Raw genomic sequence first — 22,488 nt, forward strand, 5'->3', positions numbered from 1 at the left:
AAGAGCCATCACCAAACCAGCTCTTATCTGTTTAATCCCTAGGCGACTTTTTCTTCTCTTCCTTTCTACCATTCTATCTTTTCCAAAGAAAACATTATATGCTTTTATGAGTTACAGGATATAAGATTATATACACATTAAACTATTAAAATATATGTACTTTCCCCAAAAAGGGTACACAAAAAAATAAAGAAGTCTCCAAATTTTTCTTTATTTCCCTGCATGCTCCTGTTGCCTCCCATAACAGTTTCACATGATTTAAGTATTTTTGACAGACTACACAAACACTTGAGGGAAGCAGACAGCAAATATAAAATTTAAGTACTATAGTAAGACTTCTTAGAGAAAGAGTTTAACAGTCGATAAACATGCAAATGCCTTACATCAAAACAAAATGATGGTCACAAAAGTTAGTTTTAATGAGTCTCTCTCAAAGGGTTATGAGTTAGTTACTTACAATGCTATAGATTGTGTTTGCTCCTGCTCAGTTTTCTCCTTTTCCTGGAGGGACTGTTTCATGTTTTCCAAGCTGTTCATCAACTGCAGAACTTCCTCCTTCCGATTTGCTTCTTGATCATTTAATTCTTTCAGTTTTCTGTCTAAATTGGCACATTTCTCTTGCAAAGATACTGCACTATTCTCTACACTTAAAATAATAGATTCTTTTTCATGAAGGACTTCTTCTAATTTTGTTATGCTGTCATTTTTAGCTCTAGAAGTCTCCAAGAGGCATTCAAGCTCTCTGAGTTTTCCCTTGTAACTGGCAACTTCCTCCTCAAACTGTGCAATTACTTGGCGATCTTCTGCAGCCTGCTTTTCAAAGTCCTGGTTTTTCTGGGTTTGCTCTTGTAACTGGTTCATAAGGTCTTCTTCCTTTATTGACTGATTTTCCATCTCATTTAATTTTATTTTTAGTTCATTATTACAATTCTCAGTATCATGAAGTCTCTTTCTTAAGTCTTCAACTTGCTGAAATAGTTCCTGAATCTGATGACTTTTTTCTGAAGAAGCCTTAATAATATTTTTACATTCTTCCCAAATACTTTCAACACTGCAATGGAAGGAGCATTCCTGTCTCAGATCTGCTGCAGTAGCAGTTTGAGACTGCATGCATGTAGGATTCATTTGAACTCTGTGTGATTCATCTTTTTGAGAATCTAAGGAATCATTTAGATTAACTAACTCAATGTCTACAGCGTAAGACTCTAAATGACCTTTACACAACTCATCTACTTTGGACTGCATTGTTCTAATCTTCGAAACTTTATCAATTATACTTTTCTTTGCACATTCTACTTCATTATTTAGCTGAATAATCCTTTCCTCTTGTTCACTATTTATATTTTTTTGTTTGTCCAATTCTGAAACAACCTCCTGATAGTCAGCTCGACATTGACGAAGGTCTTCACTTAAGCTAGAAGTTCTTTCTTCAGAAGTAGAGATCTTGAGATGCAAGTTTGTTATCTGCTCACTGAACTCTTCGTTTTTGTTCTTTTCTCTTCTGCATTGGTCTTCAAGTGTAGCTAGCTGACATTCCAAAGTCTCAATTCTTTCCTTCAGTGTTGATATTTCTTCATTGTTCTCAGAATGGTTTTTCATGTACTCACTTCTCTTTTGCTCTAGAGAATCATCTTTCCAACTCTCCTTCATAGCTCCTAAAAACAGAAACAAACGTAAACACACAAAACATAATGAAACATGCCATACAGCTCAGGTTAAGATCAGCAACACAAGTCATTAGCAGCAACCACTACATGGAAAATAGCCATCATCTGAAAGCCACATTCTCATATTGCACTGCATTTTGAACCTTCTTCCCCTTTTTTAGATTGGTTTCTAAGATAGATACCAGGATAAATAGTTATGTGTTGCAGGGGTTTCATGCAAAGATCTCTCACAAAGATCCAACACATAACGTGGGGTTATTAGCTTCAGACTGCTCTTTTCACAGTATCACAGTATCATCAGGGTTGGAAGAGACCTCACAGATCATCAAGTCCAACCCTTTACCACAGAGCTCAAGGCTAGACCATGGCACCAAGTGCCGCGTCCAACCTTGCCTTGAACAGCCCCAGGGACGGCGACTCCACCACCTCCCCGGGCAGCCCATTCCAGTGTCCAATGACTCTCTCAGGGAAGAACTTTCTCCTCACCTCCAGCCTAAATTTCCCCTGGCGCAGCCTGAGGCTGTGTCCTCTCGTTCTGGCGCTGGCCACCTGAGAGAAGAGAGCAACCTCCTCCTGGCCACAACCACCCCTCAGGTAGTTGTAGACAGCAATAAGGTCACCCCTGAGCCTCCTCTTCTCCAGGCTAAACAATCCCAGCTCCCTCAGCCTCTCCTCATAGGGCTGTGCTCAAGGCCTCTCACCAGCCTCGTTGCCCTTCTCTGGACACGCTCAAGCATCTCAATGTCCCTTCTAAACTGGGGGGCCCAGAACTGAACACAGTACTCAAGGTGTGGTCTAACTAGCGCAGAGTACAGGGGCAGAATGACCTCCCTGCTCCTGCTGACCACACCATTCTTGATGCAGGCCAGGATGCCACTGGCTCTCTCAGCCACCTGGGCACACTGCTGGCTCATGTTCAAGCGGGTATCAATCAGCACCCCCAGATCCCTTTCTGTCTGGCTGCTCTCCAGCCACTCTGACCCCAGCCTTAAGTAATGAACAATTCTAACTGAAGTCACATGCAATTCACTGCCTTCAGAATAGACTCCAGTTGCACTTCACAAGTCTTTTCCAACACAGTTATGTCCATTAAGAAATGTGCAAGCTGTACTTTAGTATTAAGGTCAAGCCTGAAGCCTGATTACCTCCAAGAATTAGGTCATCACGACTACATGCCCCAAGGACATACTATGGATTCTTGTGAATACTCCAAATACAGTACAGTCAAGTTCAGCAGTCATGTCAGTTTGGGAAAATTAAGCTTTTGGTGTACCACACCAAAACACCCTCTGAAGAGATCTAACAAGTTCTATATTCACTGATTTTGAGTTACTAACAGAGTCATATCAATACATTACCAACAGTGATTTCCATCTCAGCTCAGTTTTTGTTTTTTAATTCTTTTTAGATACTAAATAGCACAGGACACTTTTCCTCCTGATTTTCTGTAGCTTTTTTGGTTATAATTAGACATATCAGGTGTTCCTGCTTGGTCAGACAACACAGCAGCTTTATTTTAGGTGGTAGAAGCATACTTCTAAATCCTACAAGGTTAAAAACTTTCCCCTGGGAGATGGCTTTATCTGAAAGCTCAGTTGAGTAGCCCCAAGACAACATCAGAAAATAAACTACTATCTATTCCTCCTTCTGGATATAAGTTTTACATACTTGATTAAAAGGGAGAGGTGCTGACATATCTTAAGACTTATTTTGTGATCTAGGTCAGGAATGAAAAAAGTAGCAGATCTTAGCCCAACATCTCTAACGAGAAGGATATGATTATTCACAAAGAGATTTAGCAGTCAATTAGATGTTTCACACCAATATCCACAACCACACAGAAAAGTGAGATAAATACTACTGCCAAAAGATACATGACACTCAGTCCAGAAGCTTTTCACGCAGGAAGTACCAAGAATAAAAAATGCCCCACACAAAAACATGGGATTCAAGTCCTAGAGAAACATTACAAAAACCTGAACTTCAGGACAAGGTAACTCACCTTTCAAAATAATCTTGTAATAGGCCACTAGCACGTCTAAATTTGACAAGAAATCCAGCACTGTAGCTGTACTCATTATTCTACTACTCCAAGTAACACAACTAGTTAAAAGTGTGCATGTGTGTTTACATATGCAAGCACATATGTACTAATAAATTGCATTATGGAGCATTTAATAACTCAGTTTAAAAATCACATGCCTTATTTTCAACACCCACAAAAAGACATTTAAAATGACTGAATAGCTTGTTCTTACCAACAGAAAAATCTCAGTGTTGACATTAATTGGCACTGTTAGTCATTGACTTTAAAATTCTTATTGGATAAAAACTAACTGTGTAAAAAAACAAAGTCATTTTTTTGTGGGGGGTGGAATTTTGGGTGTTTCTCCTCCCTTTAATGCACTTCATGAAGTTCACTGCCCACTGCACAGAGAACTCTGTTACATAAACTAACCCACTAGACTAAACGTTCCCTTTTTCTTTCAGGTCAGAATGAAAGGAACAACAGCTCAGCATTTTTTATCCACCACCTGTACCCCCTATTTTCTGTGGTCATGTAAATTTGACAAGTCCTTGACAAATGCTTTATCCTTCTTTACAAAGATAAAATTAAAAATGAGAAGCAGAAAAGGTTTGATTTTTAGTCCCATCATCACCCAGTGTCTAGAAGATTTTCTTGCTTGTACCTTTTCTGCAGAAAAAAAACAAGAAAGAAAAGGGATACTAAGGGAAGACCTTTCATTCTCATTTTACGTGTGTTTTCCATAGGTCCGTGAGAAACTGAACCCCAGCTGGGTCCTTAAGTTAGAAGTGTGTGGATCTTACAAACACTACTTTGCACAACTTAATTGGTGTGATTGAACTATGTGCAACTAAGTTGTCCATTACATTCAAACTGATTAAGATTAAATTTCACCCTTATCCTTGAAGGTCTTCAACTGCAGTTTATTCACCTCATTCTAAAAGGACTGGTAAACTCAGAGGAAGCAAATAAAGCAAAAAAACCCTAGAACTGCATGTAAGAGGTGCACAAAATATGCTGTCTGTGGATTTAATTTTACTTCTAGTGCAAAGCTCTTCTTTGGCAGCACTGTCACCTTGACTGGAGCTAGTGTGTTCTCAGCATACAAATAGAATGAAGCATCAAGTTTCACAGTGCACACTATGTAACTGAACTACTAGGTCACTGACAGCCTTTTGGCTTAGACAATTAAAATACCACCACCCCTCCATGCAAAAATATACCAACAAAAGAACTTGACCAGGAGATGCTACTCCCACCAGCAGTCCAACAGTAGTAAGCTTGGTACAATCCCAACTGTAGAGAAATTGCCAAATCTGTAAGTATGTTAACAGATGAGAAGCAGCAGCAGCAAAGTCTAAATGTTTAAAGAGTGAACAGTAGCAGGACCTCCTGCAAAACAGATGATATTTACATCACAGTTACTTCCATTTACAGTTAAATGCAGATCTATTTTCTCCTTCAACACAACCTTTATGCTTCAACTTCTTCTTCTGTTCTGGAACGGTAACTAAGTGTTTTTGGAAAACCTTCTGCTGAGCAATGGCAGAAATCATACCTCTCTTTGCAGGTGGCTCTTCCACAGTAGGTTTATTTTCAAAGCAACGCTTTCTTCCCACTTCCAACACAGTTTCCTCACAGTCCTCAAATTGGCTGCTTTCAACCACTACACCAGAGTTGTTTTTTACCAACTTCCTTTTAAGGGTGGTTACAGTCTCGTCCTGTGTTAAAATAAAAGATTACTTTGAAGCTTCACAATATGAGCACTTACATCTTTACAATATTTTGTATGCAAATAATTTTAAAAAATTATGCAGGTGACATGTATAACAGTTGTCCAAGGTCAGTTACTTAAAAAGCAGGTAAACCTTCAGATACTAATAAGCACAAAGTTTTGTTCTGAATAGAAAGCAATGCAAGAGATGGGAAAATACAAAATAAAAGGCTTGCATTTAAGTCTCCACTGTCAAAGGAGTTGATGAAATGCCTGATTTCCTCAAAGGGGAAGTGGTCAGCTCTATAAATTCCTCACTTTGTCTTAATTGGTAGAGTTGCAAGTATTAAGTGCCTTCAATCAAGCCACAGTTAATTTTTGTCATGACAGATCTGATGCAATTTGAAAGATCAATCAGTTCTGTCATGTATGCTTTAGTCTCTGTCTGACCAAGATTAAAGTTTCTTTACTTGCAAGATGACAGAATGGCAACTCATTGCCAAGAACCAATTACTCATCTTTAAGCACTTCATTAAAAAAAAAAATAGAAAAAAAAATGTAGAACAGACTTAATGTTCAGGATCATGTTCAGTTCTGTGTCATCATGTTGTGGAAACAATGGACAGTTGGAGCTTTACTCTTGGAAGGAGTCACAGCTCTTAGTACTTCCAGAGCATTCATACTATTGAAAGGCACAGAGTGAACAGAAGATGAAGTATAGTCAGACTTTTAACTTAATAGTGGATGAGGCAAATAGACCATTTAAAAATTTCTCAGGACTAATTCAGGTTACTGGACAGCAGGCTCAAAAAAAGCCAGTTGTATGTTTTAATTTTTGGTATTCAGCAGACTGCAGTAGAGTAGCCAGCTACAAGTTTTATTATTAACATAATAAGCAGACACACTCTGGCCATCAATAATTAGTTCAAACTACTGATCTTCCTCTGAAAACATGTGTGCATAGTGCTGATGAGCAGAACACTGATCTTTGTGGCAAGTTTACACAATTGTTATCCTTCTGTAACTTCAAATAAATTTGACCTTTTGCTGCAGCAAAATTTCTTTTCATTTCACTTCCATTCAGACAAAAATACAGACAGTGACACAATCCCTCTTTTTTCCACTGCTTAAGTTCTTCCACTTTGAGGAGTTGTTTTCTGCCCCCCCCGTTTCTTCAAAGTGGCTCTCTATGGCCTTATCTGCAGCCTTTCAATAACTACAGATCATTGCTTCCAAAAGTAGTATTTTTCACTCTGCCCCAATTTTTCCGTAACTTCAGTTTCAATGCCAACTTCACTTGCTACCATTTGAAGGAAGCAGCAGTTAAGGAAAATGTCAGGTTTCAAAATAAAGTCCATTATAAGCATAAATGTGGATTATTTTATTTGTATAAAGAAAATTGAGATGTTTAAAACTTACGTAGTTTTTAATGGTGTTTTCAAAATCAGATATCAAATCTTGTAGTCTTACAATATCATCATCTTTTTGCTCCACAATGTCCATGAGTTCTTGAATCCTTTTATTCTGTATATTCATTTTCTTGGAAAATAAAGAATAGTAGTCCAGTCAATGTTCAACTATAACATGTATTTAAAAGCAAGATTATTTAAGCTAAAGTTGGTATATAGATGTATATACACACTTCAAAAAGCTTGAAGCATAGTATAATGACATTTGAAGCCAAAAGAACTTTGTACTGAAGCAAATACTTCTGCAAAAGTCTCTGCTTGAGGAAGTTACCTCAGTTGCTTCTTTAAGCTGTTCAGCAGACTCATCCATCTTAATCATCTGTGTTTCCAAGTCTGCAACAAGAAAAGCAGCCAACATCACACAAGCAGCCATTACATCGTTCACTCAGCAACCCATTTTCCCCTGTCTTTTGGTACCTCACCAGGTTTTGAATACACTTGGCTTTGCAATCCATGCAAACCCAAAAAAATTCCCCTATTCAGAAAACTACACAATTTCTAATGTCAAGTTCTACTTACAGCAAACATTTCTATTGTATCAAGAGACTCCGCCTGCAACCTGATTATGAGGTACTGTTACATTTTCCTCTATGAACATTCCATAGGGTAAGCAAAAACACTGAATTAGCAAAATGTAATGAAGTGCGACTGTACTGTAACACCTATGAAATCAAGAATCAGTCAGGTCAATATTTTAACCCCACAACCCAGAAGTCTACAACTGATAGTTTTAAGGTTTGTCTTAAAAATTAAATAACCAAGGCGTGTGGATTTGTTCAATCTGAACATACAAAGTAGTGAACAACTGTTCTGCATATGTTTTTGTTTCACAAATCCAGCTCAAGTGAATTATTTCTATTTTACAGTAGTCATTAATTTTCCTTTTCTGTCTTGCACATGACAAAGCCATCTCACCTTTGTTTTTCCGTGTAAGCTCTTCTTCAGCTCTGATTAATTCATTAGTTTTCTTTGTCAAATCTTCTTTGGTCTTTGTTAGTTCAGCAGTAACTTTTTCCAGCTGTTTTTCAAGTTGAGCTACAGCTTCTCGTGGGTCCTCTACGGATGCAAAGTATCTATGTACTACTTCTGCCTGCTTTTTGATGTCAACAACATCATTCTGCAGAGAACTAATAATGCCCTCGAAATCAACAGAGGTGCTTGATCCTGTAATACATTCTTCATCCTGAAAGACAATTTATATCAATTTAGAAATACCAAGTAATTGCACAATACCCATTAGTTCTACCAAAGATTTGAAGACCATGATGAATTCAAACACAGGTACAGTTAATTTTGGCTTCAAAGCAGCCTTGAAGATTCAGAGCCAATTTGATTGCCAGATTCTTGTCTATCTTCAAACAGAAGTCTCCAGTGTCATGTAACAGCTACTTCATTTTAACAGCATTTAATGACCCACTATCACATGCCATTTTATAATCACAAAAGCATCCCCTCCAAATTCAATATAAAAGCCAGTACTTTAACCAGTTAAATGATTGAATGAACACACCAAGCAAACAGTTGTAGAAGGAACACATCTGAAATCATATATCATTAAAACTTGAAGTGAAATATGTTTTTAGTAACTTATCAAAGTTGTATTCAACATATTGGAACTTTGTCCTTTATTTTTAAGTCACAGTCACTGGGGTCACTCTTAAGCTAAGAATCTTGTTAGGCTTAAGTATATGTACCATTCTTCTTACTTCACTTGCAACTACAATAAACTTGAGGGCAAAAAGGTCTGTACCTTCATTCCATCACTATCCATGTATGTGGCCTAACAAATAATCTTCAAATAGGCATGTAACACAAAGGAGTTTATATCATAACTGAAGCTTTTACCCTGTCTTCACATACAGTCTGTGTTGTAGAAATTCCTAAACACATACCTGAGCATTATCAACTACTCCTATTAAATACCATAAATATAACTTGCTGAGGACAGTTACACAGCAGGCAATTCCTTGAAACTACAACCATCTAATCCTTGAGGCATACCATCACCGTCATTACAGGCAGTCAGAAAAAGAAATGTTACTGGGGGGGGGGGGGGGGGGGGGGGAGAAAGAGTGAAGATAAAAATACCAGGGGTCCAGCTTGTTCACTGCAAGGCTGTTGTTCCAATTTACTTTTTTCAGCTTCACTTTCAGTACAACCATTTATGAGTTCCTTGAAGATTTCCAGACGTCTTTCAGAGTTTTCCTCAAGCTGTTCTCGCTCATAAGAAAGGCGTTCTCTACAGTAAGAAAAATACACCAGCTAGATGCTAACCACAGCATGAGATACTTATAAATAGCTGTATTAACAGCTTCTAAACAAAGAGATACTATTTCATTAAAAGCAGCTTTGTTACACCGAAATAGAAATATATTTCCTCCATGCACACCTCCTTGCAAAAAGAGAGGAAGATACATACATATGAATAGTAGTTGACTTCAAGCATCTTTGCTAAGCTTCTTCATCCAGAACACTCCTTTAGAGCATCATTAAGGCTACAGAAATCCAATAATTTAAGTGTCACTTTTATAGATATCCTGTCAACAAAGCTCTTCTCTTAGAGAGCTCTACAGGAACAAATATTGGTTAGATTACACAAAAAAGAAAAAAACTAAAGCTTTTCCTACACAGTACTTTTCCTGAACTCAGTCCAAATAGAAATTGATCTATTAACAGAAGTACTAAGTCTAGTAGAAGAGTGTGGCCACTTATTCCTGCAATCTCTCCATCATAAGTGAGTTTAAATTTCATTTTTTAACTAGTAACTTCAACATCACTTAAGTCTAACTTACTTGAAGTTCATTTCCCGCTCAGCAAAATATTTGGCAAATTCTTTTGTCACTTCTTCACGGATTTTTAGCTCCAGCAGTGCCTTGTCCTTCTTTTCAGTAATAAGTTTCTCCTTCAATGTTTCTATGAGACTTAGCAGCTTCTAAAATATTAAATTTTTTCATTAAAAAATAGCTTCCCAGAAGTGATTATTTTCTCCCCCATTCCTCAAACTCTACAACACTACTCTTCCAGCTGGCAAAAGTTCCCAGTTCTGTTATTTGCTTGTTCATAAACAAAAGGATTCATGAAATAGACTGAAATATCCATTTCGTACTAGCACAGCAATTTTTAAATATGCAGAAAGTAAGCACTTGCATAGAACATCAAGTTTATTATAAGAAGTCTTGAAGTTGTCTTTAAAAAATAGACTTAAGTTCCTCAGGATGTGTCTTGTTTTTCAGATGCTCATTTTTGAGACAGTACTAATGAAGCCTCCATAAATCAGTCTCTAGTTTTCCTTTGCCACCTCCTTGTCTTCTCTAGAAGTAACTAAAATTGTTTTTCCGTAAAGAACAGTTTTCAGAGACTTCTGTCTAGAATACAAACCAACAGCCTTCTGCATTGCTAAAAAGCAGGTAATACTTGCTGTGCATTGGCCGTAGGCGATCAAGAAGAAAGCCAAATATGTGATTTTTACTGCTCAGGCTATATCTTCATAGTTTTGCCATAATAAACACTAAATCATGAGTAATCATACTTTGAAATTCTTAATGCAGGACTTAGATGGAATAAAGGTGATGAGAAAAAGAGAAAAACAATAAAGAGAAATTGGGGACAAGGAGAATACTGTGCTTCAAAACTCAATGCCACACTAATTCTTGAAGTACTCCTAGCACATACCATATATTCTTCTTTTCCAAGAATAACTTCTTCATGTTGCTGCACTGCTTCTTCTGTTGACATAGTACACTGTTCCTCCATCTCATCACCATCATCTTCAATAACATCTTCTAAGCTTCTGTCCCATAGAACAGTAGCTCTTTTCCTTGGGATTGGCAGTTTAGTGTAACCTGGTAGTGATTCACTTGCTGATTTTTGGCCATATGACTGATCTTGGGGAAGAACAGATGTGTCCATAACTAAAACCTATACAGAGAGAGCAAAATCATCAGTGCTGGCACTTCCAAGAGACACCTGTTCCACCTTCCTCTGAGTATCCTGGGATAGTACTCCCCCAACCTATCCTCAAAGTCACTATTTAGATAAGGTACCAGCTACAGTGTAAAGGAAGCCCTTCATAGTCTAACTTTTTCTGAACCCAGGAACACCAAGTTTCACAAGCTCAACCACCAACAAGACAGTTGCCACTGCATGCACCAATAGAAAGCTATGAATTTCTCACACTGAGTTTCTAATTGAATTACATGAATATCATCTTTCAAACTATTTCTTGAACAGCTGCATTATTCTTAGTGTGCTTATTAAGTAAATAGAGAGTACTTAGCCTGGTAAGGCAAGCCCATATTCTCATGACCTTGATCTGCTGTCCTTTGAACTTATGTAACACAAGTTCTCTGTGGCCCCCAGTAAGGCTGCACCACTGATCTCCAACGCTTTTGTCTTCCTACTTCAGAGTTACATCACTTCTACTTCCTCTACTTAACATCCTTCTCCTCACTGAAGCCTCTATGGACATAAAGGCTTTTCAATTTCTGTTTGGTGCTCAACAATTAATTTTAACCAATATTCTGAGTAAGAAACAGTCAGAGTTAAAAATCACAGTAGTACAAGAGGGTAGCTATGATTGCTCAAATATGAGAGCATGTTACAAGTACAGAACTAAAATTCACCTAGATCTCAGATAATTGGTTCTTATATGTGGATGGTGTCTCATTAAGCTGGACATTTTGTGACAACTGTGAGTCTTCAATAGAAGACAGTCCCACCCCATGCTCCCAGGGGGAAAAAATAAAATCACAACAAAGCTTTTTTGAAAACTTTGCAGAAATAAAGCGTAATAGGAATTAGAAAACATGATTGGAACACTCGGCAGAAAAATACAGTAACTAAATTAATATTCTTACAAATGAGAAATATTCTGCATTTGAAGAGCAAGGTAAGTACTGATTAACAAGATAAACTACATCACACTTACTTTTTGTGCAATGGCTGAAAACTTTAGTACATTGAGTGTTTCATCATACGCTGATGCACACTGGCTTATGTTTACTATCATGTACACTTTCCCCTTTCCACTGAAGAATCCTTGCAGGAAATGAGTTAACTTACTTTCACGAAAGGGTATGTGTTGCTGCAGCCTTTAAGAGACAAAAGAACAAGTAATCAGAAGTTTAAAAATATTAAGTTTTATCCAGTCTGAAGACTTCACTATTAAAGATTGATGTTTTGTAAAATCAAGTTTTGGTCTAGATACAGCTATTTGTGAACAGATTGCATGGCCCCTGTGAGTGCTGTTTTAGCCCTTATCTGAGATGGGCTATTGCAACTCAATCAATGGGGACACTTAAAATGAAAAGCATATTCAAGCATGTAGCTCAGAGTAGGTCACATAGCCTCATGCTACATCAAAGTACACATCATCTCTTTTGGTTTCAACCTTTGTGAAAAGGACATATCTAGTTCCATCAACGTATTATCCAACATTGTTGATCTCTCACCTACTATCCTGCCTCTAAGAAAAGACAATAGCCTTGGCAAGAAAATAAGTACATGTAGAGCTACTTCCCCCCCCTCCCCCCCCATCCTCCTCTAGAGTTCAACATCTAAATCAGAAGTTGTACACTTGAACTTAAGAGCTAGTTTTAATGCTTATGGGATATTTTGTGAGAATTCTTAAACCTAAAAGGCATCCTTGCCACTACTAAGTTCCCTGCAGCTGTTCAGTTATAGGAATAACTCTACAGGAGTCAGCAAGATAGTGATGCTCTTGCCAGAACACAGTTATGGTTCATACATAACTTAATTGCAGAAAGATCAAGAGGAGAGCATTGAAGTTACGGCAAGATTTAGAATAACAGACAAATTTTGCCAATGAGCACACAGTTCTGACAGCACAGCAATATCCTGCTGCTGAAAAATGTTTTGCTAGAAATATGTAGAAAATGTGGTTTACAAAGGAGTAACAAACGGCTCAAAATTTGACTCTTACTACGATACTTTTGGAGACGTGATTTTAAACTTATTCCAAAGTTAGCTTGATAAGCCAGCTCAGAATAAAGTTAAATTTGGAAAAATACGTTTAATGGAATCACTCAAATTCTAACATTCTAAAAAGAGCAAAACAAATTTAAGGTAAGATTGCAACATCAACTTTACAGGTCCATACATAGTTTTTTATTAAAAAAAGTAATGTATGTTTTTAAAAATACCCTTCAAACATTGTAGGCAATACCCAAAAAACCCAACCAATCTGCAATTCATGAGAGGACTTACTTTGACTGTTGGCAGTTCTTGAGTGCATTAATACACTTGCCTAGAATCAGAAGAGAGGTGTTTATATTTCCACTCTCTTTCAATCTATCACCTTCATTGCGGGTCTTGGTCCATCTTTCTGAGCCAGCAAGATCACACATTGTCAATCTGAAAGCAAATAAAGATAACTCGATATACTTTAACACATACACAAATTAATCACTTTTTAGAAGATAATCTTTTTTAGAGGAAGAATTTGCTGATCTTCACCTGCACAAACACTTCATCCTTTTTGATGTTTTTCACTCAAAGAAGTTCTGCATTGCTTCCTGTCCCAACATGCTACCTGTTTCCCTCCTGCCCTTGACCTCCTCCTTCTGAGGATTTACATGAGTTCAGGAGCATAGAAGGGTACATAGAAGGGACAAGATACAGAAGAGCATTGCAAACTGACGGCTTCAAATAGGGGGCCAAGTGCTGTACAAGTGCAAGATGTGGAGAAACCACAATACATGCATGAGGCTCTACAAATGAATGCTGGATTTATCAGTAGACCAAGACAGAAGATAATAAAAAACTTCATCACAAAAGATGACAACTGTCTCTGAACTTACTCATTGACTTGAATCACTCGTGGTGTTCCTGCAGCTTCAATCTTTAGCATCTTAACTGTGAATACTCTGTGACTAAAACAAGAAGTTTAAATCAGCAGAAGTGACAAAATAGGCCAATACCTTCCAAATATTTTTAGCCTCAACATCATCTGTTCAAAATGTTGTTGAACCTATCAATGAATCTGAGTGCATGGTCTATCAGTTAACTGCCTCTTTAAATTTGTCCCTAGCACCTTGCATTTTAATCAGACCTTTAGACAGGAAAAAGCTTGAAGACTATTTGATAAAATGCTGTACCTTTCATACATTTTCATTTTATTGAAGAATCAAACCCTTCTGGCTTAAAGCATTGGGTGACAGGACACATGTGGCTAAAGGATGCCAAAACTGCAACCTAGACTTCTAGATGTTCTTAAAGCTTCTTGCCCTCCTAAAAGCCACAAGTCATATTTCAGTTTCTCCTTCCTCCCACACACCATCCTCTACTCAATGTTATTCCAAATGTTTCTCACCTTCTGCTGGAACAAGCATTTTGTTTTGTGCTTGCAGTACTCTGGTATTTCAATCCTAGTTGCAGAAGTCTAACAGCTTCTTTGGAATTGAGAATCTGGATCCACTGAAGATCTTTAGGAAGAACATATGTAATCATCTTACACATTTTTTCTTTTTGATAATGATATTTATAAGTAGATAATATATGCACACCAAAATTAATGTATTCACTGGAGACATACAAACATTTTACTAAACCTTTAAAAATGATAGAACATCAAAATTCCTCCTTCCAAGAGAAAGCAAGGATGACTATACTACTTTATTTCATCCTATTAACACACTAAAGCCTGTTCAATCCAAATTAAGTGAACAAACTTAGCCTGAGCACTAAAATACCAAAAAGTTACTGTCCAAAGAGAATACTAAAGCTTTATGTTCCTATTCATTCAGGCAGAACACTGTCTGGACAGCTTCTCAGTTTTACCCTATCACATTGAGGTTAAAAAACAAAACCAAAAGATTTGGATGTAAATACAATAGATACCTACAACTCTAACAGAACTTATGAACAGTATAGCCTATATTGAACTAGAGGCCACCAAAACTGTACCATCAAAAACACCAGCTGTGACCAAGAAAACCAAGAAGTCTGTTTCTCCTCAGTAACACTGAGAACAGCCTTACACTATCAAGCTTTGTAAAAACATTATGCTGAAGCATAGCTCAAAGCAGACTATTTCCTACAATGCACACTTTCTAGACTTTGAAGAAATGAAAGAGGTAGGTTTGTCTAATTCAGCTTTTTAGAATTTATGCTGTGGTATATGAAATACAAAGGCAGCAATCTGACATCTACGAAAAAGCCTTTCATCTAGAGCTGGTGTCATGATTGTCCAATGAACCTGTGACAATCGAATGGGTTTCAAATCCTAATTTTACCATGGCCAGAAAAACACTGAACTGTTAACTCCCCACCCAAAACCAGTTACCTCACTACTTTGATTCAACTAGTGTTAGAATTTAATAGTCAGACTGAATTTTCCCACGTTCTCTAAAGTCTGTTTCTCTATACTAAAACCACACACAAATCATCAAAACAATCCCAAAACCACAACTGCTGAGCCAATTATAACTATAGTTGAGTTTTCTCTCACGAAAATGAAAAAAAAAAAACCATAAAATTCGGCCAAGTTTGTTTTCAATATTTTCTCCCATTTCAAAGCAAGGCAGTGGAGGGCACACAAGACTAAGTTACAGCCAGGAATAAAGAGAAAATACCATTAAAAAGATATAGATACTGCTATGAACACAGACTTTTTCGTGCTCATAGCAGACAGTTCCAATATCACAGTGAATGCAGACAGAGGTTTTCTAACCTAAAGAGAAAATTACAGGAACTCTGACTTTCCTAATTACAAGCCTCGCAATGTATTCCAATTACCTCTGACATAAGAGCATCCTTTGATGTCTTGAGCAAGACGTAGTGGTTTTCGTTTCTTATCATTTGATACAGGACTCAGTAGATCATAAAAACATTCATTGTATATCTCAAAAAATGAGATCCAAACAGAAAACATGGGGTAATTATTCACAGTTGCAGACTGCTCTTTAAAGAATTCTTCCAAGTCTGCCAAGTACAAAATATTACAAGTCAATATAAGCCTAGTAAAATAGATTTCTTTTTTACTAAGTGAATAAATGAAAATTGATATTATAGCTGCCTTCTACAAAACACTTATCCCAGACAAAAATTTAGAATTCCCCCACTCCATCTTTCCGTATCTACAAGTCACATGCTTACCCTCTGTTTGCAAGGGAGATCTACTCTACTACTTCCTTCTCCACTTGCAATTCTATCAAACATGTTCAGCTTTGTTAAATATATTGAAGAAACCTGAATAATTCTGTAAGGCAATTATACTGACAGATACACTTCATTCTGAATTTCTAGAGCAAACTCGGTATTTAGGTAACTTTTAAATGTTAGAATTAGGTTTTATCAAGTTACATACAGGATGTCAAGGTACCACTATGGCTCATAGCTGTATGTGGCAGCACACAGTTTGGGTGTCACCTGTCCTCCCCACTATTATGAAATCACCCAGACTAGACTAAGGCAAGCTGAAAATTAAGATGAAGCTGTATATTTACAGCTTAGCACAGTATACAGCAGCTATTTACAATATATACAGAAATATACATGTTAAAGAGGTAATACAGGAACACAACACCTGTCCCAGAAACCAGAGTCCCCAGGAGGGGCTCTCAACTACCCTTCCACCTCCTTTCCATCCCTCTACCTTAGCCCCAGACTTTGCCTTATGTGCAAGGTGAGTTTAGAAGCTCAGCCAGGGGAGTTAGAAAGCAGAAGGATTAGTTACACAGACAGCAGGTTAGAGAGAGAAAGGCAGGCAGCCAGAAAGCAACTGTTATCTATGTTTTGTTCTTGTTTTTATACATCTCAGCAAGCCTATAAGTAGATCTCACCATTGTTTCCTTTTCACAGCCTATAATCTAATTCTTCTCACCAAAATATCCCAGCTAGGCTCCTACTAGTACAATCCACCCCTGTCTGTTTCACTCATTTTATCTCTGTTCAGGTATTGTTTAATCATGTTATCCTTGTGTTTTGTGTCCAGCTAACCTGCTCAGCGTTCAATTCATGATCACAGAAAAAAATCAAGTAGTTGTTTTATCAACATAGACCAGAAACCAGTTATTGATGTCAAGAAAGATTCTCTAGAAGCTTTAACTGCAATTAATACAAAACATACCATTAGAATCAACTGCTGCTTTGTTGTTACCACTATTTTGATGGTCTACCTACAAAAGAGAACAGAGACTAAGATACATTGACAGTGGACCACCAGTTCCTTTTCTAACATCTCTACTGTTCTACTATGTAGCAGTATAGTGTAGATGAAATAAACCAACACAAAGATTCCTGGCTATACATCATGTCTAGTTCAACATATCTGTACACTCCTACTGAAAGGGTTGTTCTTGCCTTGATACTCATTCCTGACTTCTTTTACATTGTGCCATATCACAGAATATAGCATTTCAGCTCTCTGAGCCAGAAATAAAACGAGGCACAGAGAGAAACAGAAAAGCTCACACAAAACCAGTGAGATTTACCAGGATGATTTGCTAAAGTCTGATTGCAGTTTACGCATTATTCTTCATCTGGTCAATCTAGAGAGTCCTAAAGTGTTATTTTTATTAATGATTAAGTGTTACACTATTGAGGATCTGCCAATTCACAATCCCATGTTACTTACTAGATCAACCCTCAGAAACCTTTATAAAAGGCTCATTTACTTAAAAAATTAGGCAACTTCTTTCTTCATACCAGCAATGTCATAAATTCTAGCTGTTATAAAGAATTTTGTCAGTTTTTTAAATGCTTTGTCAATATTACATTTCATGTAACCCCAAGACTCTATAAAGTAATTTCTCAAATACTTAAAACATTTAAGTAATCCAAACTTTTAAGTTTAAGCTTTATATACATAAGCACCCACCCAAACCTGTCTAAGTAGATGCAAACTCTGCAACCAAATTTATAAGCTGAAGTGTTGCTCTTGCATTCAGTTTTATAAACCAGAGGGCATATGTATATTCAATCACATATACATGACAGGTCCTTCTTAATTCTTAAAGACTGACAGAAATAGATTTCTCATATGCCTGGGTTTTCAAGTATTGAAGAAGTTTGCTGCCACCTGCTTTCCACACTGAAGAAGTCCAGTTAACTAACTTGAGAGAAAAACCAAGTAACATCCCACAACAGCCAGAACACCCCATTATGATCTAGCATGTAATCACCAGAGAGGTGTTTAATTCTCTTCATTATTTTTTTTAAACCACAATAAGAGTTTCTAGTTCAGAATCCTAGCATGTGCTCAGTTAATTCTAAAACAACTAGAACAACATGAAGAAGAATAAGGTATGCTTATACAAAATACAAATCCCCTCTAAGTGCAATGGGACAAAACATCTTTAGATTTCCAAGCAACTCTCACAAGTAAAGTATATTTTTGGAATGCTTGACAGTGATTTGTTTATTATTGAAGTGGAGCTGAAACTAATTTTAATCTGTAGAAGGTCCACTGCTTCATAGAGCTCTCCTCTTTAAAAAGAAAAAAAACCTGTTTCCTTTGAGTATGTTTTCTGAACTAGAAAAGAACATACACAAAATCACTTCCTTTCAAAGAAAGTAAAGGCAGGAAACTGTTTAATGGAGCAGACCTACTGGCATTCCCATGGACTAAGAGACCATTTGCCTCAGCAGCCCAAGCTATAGAAAACCACCTTACAGTTTACATCCTATCAAGTATTCAGATGTAAGAAAAATTCATAGAAGAGTTCATCAGCTCTACTACTTTATTGCTAATCTGACAATAAGTATATCCGTCCATGCTTAAATACAGATAGACTTCTCCCACTGAAAAACAAACATAGCCACCTAATGATGTGTGTACTCATCAGTACAGAAAATGCACCTGTACCTCTTTCATTAAGCGAAGCATAGAATTTTTAATAGCACTTTCTTCTCTCACTTGCTCTTTATTCAGCTTTATATAATCTCTACATCGATGGGGCTTGAGATCCATTGCTGTGTATAGTTTTCCTTCAATACTTTTAAACAACAAATCCATGGCCCTTGGTAGAATACCACCATCAACTTCTGTTCCTGAAAGCAACACACAAAAGATCTTGATTATCACTGTGAACATGGTATAAAGAAAAATGAAGGCAGAAAGAAGTAATTCTAATCTCAAGACACACATGAAGAATTTGGAGGCCACTTCCTGCATCAGGTAGTGGGGATATTTGTATTCTAAAGGTAATAAAAAAGTCATTAGAAGGTTTTGAATGTTATTTGGCTTTCAGCAAAAGTCCCTTAGACAAAAAGGGGCATAACATCAAACAAAATAAAACCAGTGAACCAAGTTACAACCATTCAATACTTCCAGATTCTCAGTCTTATTTCAGACTGCCTTCACATTGTTTTTCCAGAAAGTAGCTTTAAAATACAACTCATGACTTCTCTCATCTACAGACCTGTACTAATTCCAAAGCCTACAAAAGGAAAGTTCTAGAAGCCACATGAAGAGTCACTCCTTCCTCTGCCTCAGATCTTTCCTCAGAGCATAATACTTTTGCATGCAAGAGGCAAAAAGGAATTAAAGTACACCTTCAGCGCACCCTTGATCTTTCTAGATCTAGATGCAAATTTAAGAGTTTCCTTAACTTTGATTTATACACCAGAAGGGGAGACTCTGACAGTATCATCTTCCAGCCTTTGATAATTTTTCCTATTCTGGAGACAGATAGGCTTTTACTAGTTATAGCACTAACTACATTGCCCAATTCAAAACCTATGTAAAATCTGTTACTTGCTCAGTATCTGAGTGCCAACCAATGTAACACATCATGTTTAAAATACTCTATTACATTTGTTTCTCTCCAATTATTTTTTTCTTCATTGAAAGGTCACTTGGATTCAACACTCACTGGCAAGCAACAATCCATCCTAAAATTTCACTTAAATACATTCCCATCAACCAAATACAGAACTCTACGCAAGGCTAAAGCAGAAAGGCTACACTGACAACACTGGGCACAGAGGAGCAAACCACGGCAACCAGTAGCCAACATTCTGCCTTACCAATACTTATCACTAGTTATGTCCTATGAATGTAACACTATGTAAGATTGTCCAGAGCCTGAAAAGATGCAAAACAAATATTCTTGAAAAAACACCACGCAATATGTACAATATACCCTGAAGTAGTCAAGCATAGCAGACTGTACACTCTAGGAATTTTCTGGTATTTGCCAGTTATTTACTAGGACAGGAAAGAATATCCCATTATTATCCCAGCACAGCAATAACTGAAAATACTGGCAGTAGTCTTCAGTTAAAGTCTACCTAACAGAACATTGTAGGTTGGGAACCACAGGGTTAAAAAAAAAAAATAAATTCTAGACTGACTAGAGGAGTCATAAAATTGTTATTCAACCCCATAATTCTGATATCTCTTTATAAAGCTCACAGGAAGGCCAGCTTGCTCTCCTTTCCTCTCCCTCCAGCCTGCTGTGTTTGGCAGGAGTTACTTACCAGGACAAACATGTAAGGAATAAGCCTGTTTTGGGGCCTCCCAGAGGCTTTGTTTGGGCCTATGGATGGCAGAGGTGTTGCGGTGGGACGACTGGAGTACTAGGGATTATACATTTAGTTTTGGGTATGGGGAAGATTTAAGGAGGTTGCTCTCATGTGCTATGTGTTCTCTATGATTTTTCTGTATCTTTCTTTTCAAATATAATTCTGTCTTTCTTTCCAATTCACCTGAGAGTCTCATTCTGTCAACTCTTTAAAAACTACAACACAGAAGAACACTTAAAAGACTGTAACAAGCAAGGTGATTTGATTCACACAGAAACAATTATACCTGAAGCCACATAGCATCTAAGATTAGTATACTTAATTTTTATATGCAGAAGTAGGAGAAGAAAATAAGATTTTTGTGCCATATGAAACATATTGCTAAAATGCTTTGAAAAAAAATATATATATCTGATCAGAATGGAGCTTTAGCAGTAGAGAAATTGGTCATTAAGAGGTGAGGTCTCCTAGAATATTAATAAGCTCAGAAACTTGAGACAAGACAGAAATACTTGAACATAATCAAATGTGCTTTAATTTTTTTTATTCTCTGCCTATAGCAAATGAAACAATTATTCCTTAGCTGAAAGCATATAAAATGCATATGATTAAAAATAATAAAACTACAAAATGCTAGTCTGGTGTAGAGTGACTTGCACACTGTTGACACAGTGACATATAGAAGTATTTTCCCAATTTCACTTCCCTAAAAGATTCTAGTATTTGGGGGGGGAAAAGGCCCCACACACCTGGCTGAAATGACTACAGCCTTACAAAGCAGTGTCACTGTATGTTTATGTAAACTCTGGCAGTGACACTGTTGGTAGTTTCATGATATGTCACGGAAGGAGACTTTCAAAGGCTATTCAATGCTCATCAGAAGTTAAATTTATAAGGCCTTGCGGCAGTTTAAGGCTTATTGAAAGATTCCAGTAAGAGAAATTAGGACTTTCCTGAAAGTTCAGTGCAGAATCTGAATGAGCAGGGCATTGGTTGTAAAAAGAAAATAATGATGAAGTCTGTATTGTTCACTGGTTCACCAACTGGTATAAAACCCAAACATATAAACAATTTTCTTCTTTTAGCTTTTGGGCACTGGCTCTACTCACTGTGCCATCACTCTAATATTTTCCAGGTAACAGGTGAGTCTTGATGGTTATATTCTGTCTGGGGAAAGAAAGGGTGGTGTTTGCCCCTTCTGGGCCTTTTCTTTGTCTGGGGGGAAAGATAAGATTTCTGTATTATTTCTAAATGGCATATAATTGTAAATACATATGCTTGTAAAGCTTTATCTTACTTCCAAGCCACCTGAAATAGTCTGGTAAACTTTAATTTAGGGGGTGATTTCCTAAAACCCACTACAGGCCCATAGTTGAAAGAAAGGGAGAAAGTTATTTTTCTGCCAGAAGTAACAGACACTTCAAAAAAAGGAAATTCATTGAAGGTGAACACATTTCTACTCATACCTTGGAAAGTGTAGGTTTTTCCAGCATTTGTAACCCCATATGTAAAAATAAGACGGTTGTATCCATCTAAGAAGTCTTGAACTGGTTGCTTGACAGTACCTTCAAAGAATTCTTCTTGAGTTGTTTCAGGTCCAAACACCTGAGCAGTACCAAAAAAAACCCAAACTTTATAAAGCAATCATTAGAGATTTTTAAAGAATCTTTAGGAGTATAAGCATAAAATTTAAAAGACTATTTAGAGTTTAAAAACCTAAATTATTTAGTATCAAGCAAACTAAACATTTTTTTCCAGGAACTCATGAAAAAACAACACAACTTTTAAAGAAAATTTTTACTTGTGAAAAAGTGAACTTCTGCCCAGTGGTTTTTTCACTTAGTCGGTTCGTGGAATTTTTGGGGGGCTTCAGGATAATGCTTTTTGAGTCTTCAAGTGAAACACAGTCCTGTTAAAATGGAGTAAAAGCAACGCAGGCATGAGTATAAAGAGCTCAGCTTACAGGAAATAAAATAACCAAGTATACACTTTAAGTACTTTTTACACAATGGCACACCTGTGATTCATTTTCTCTTTCCAATGCTGTAAATGGTCTAACACGCAGGCAAACTTGTATGTGTCCCTTAGACTCCAAACTGTTCCTCTTGAAACAAAAACAAAAGTTAG

The 22,488-nt window shown here is 37.0% G+C and overlaps 1 protein-coding gene across 1 annotated transcript in view; it reads right to left on the bottom strand.

Annotated features, from left to right (window-relative positions):
- The window catches only part of KIF20B (kinesin family member 20B), a 42,786-nt gene that overhangs the window by 17,354 nt on the left and 2,944 nt on the right, over nt 1-22,488 (bottom strand). Inside the window, exons 3-20 of the mRNA XM_064144736.1 lie at nt 22,379-22,465; nt 22,163-22,270; nt 21,828-21,966; nt 18,701-18,885; nt 16,964-17,012; nt 15,631-15,816; nt 14,207-14,318; nt 13,695-13,766; nt 13,102-13,248; nt 11,804-11,966; nt 10,549-10,794; nt 9,669-9,808; nt 8,965-9,115; nt 7,792-8,059; nt 7,148-7,209; nt 6,827-6,946; nt 5,252-5,414; nt 458-1,655 (exon numbers count right to left, since the gene is read on the bottom strand). Of these exons, the coding sequence (XP_064000806.1) occupies nt 458-1,655; nt 5,252-5,414; nt 6,827-6,946; nt 7,148-7,209; nt 7,792-8,059; nt 8,965-9,115; nt 9,669-9,808; nt 10,549-10,794; nt 11,804-11,966; nt 13,102-13,248; nt 13,695-13,766; nt 14,207-14,318; nt 15,631-15,816; nt 16,964-17,012; nt 18,701-18,885; nt 21,828-21,966; nt 22,163-22,270; nt 22,379-22,465 (3,596 nt within the window). The remainder of the gene's footprint in view (nt 1-457; nt 1,656-5,251; nt 5,415-6,826; nt 6,947-7,147; nt 7,210-7,791; nt 8,060-8,964; nt 9,116-9,668; nt 9,809-10,548; nt 10,795-11,803; nt 11,967-13,101; nt 13,249-13,694; nt 13,767-14,206; nt 14,319-15,630; nt 15,817-16,963; nt 17,013-18,700; nt 18,886-21,827; nt 21,967-22,162; nt 22,271-22,378; nt 22,466-22,488) is intronic.

The sequence above is a fragment of the Pogoniulus pusillus genome, chromosome 6 (genome assembly GCF_015220805.1).
Source record: "Pogoniulus pusillus isolate bPogPus1 chromosome 6, bPogPus1.pri, whole genome shotgun sequence".
NCBI classification, from domain to species: Eukaryota; Metazoa; Chordata; class Aves; order Piciformes; family Lybiidae; genus Pogoniulus; species Pogoniulus pusillus.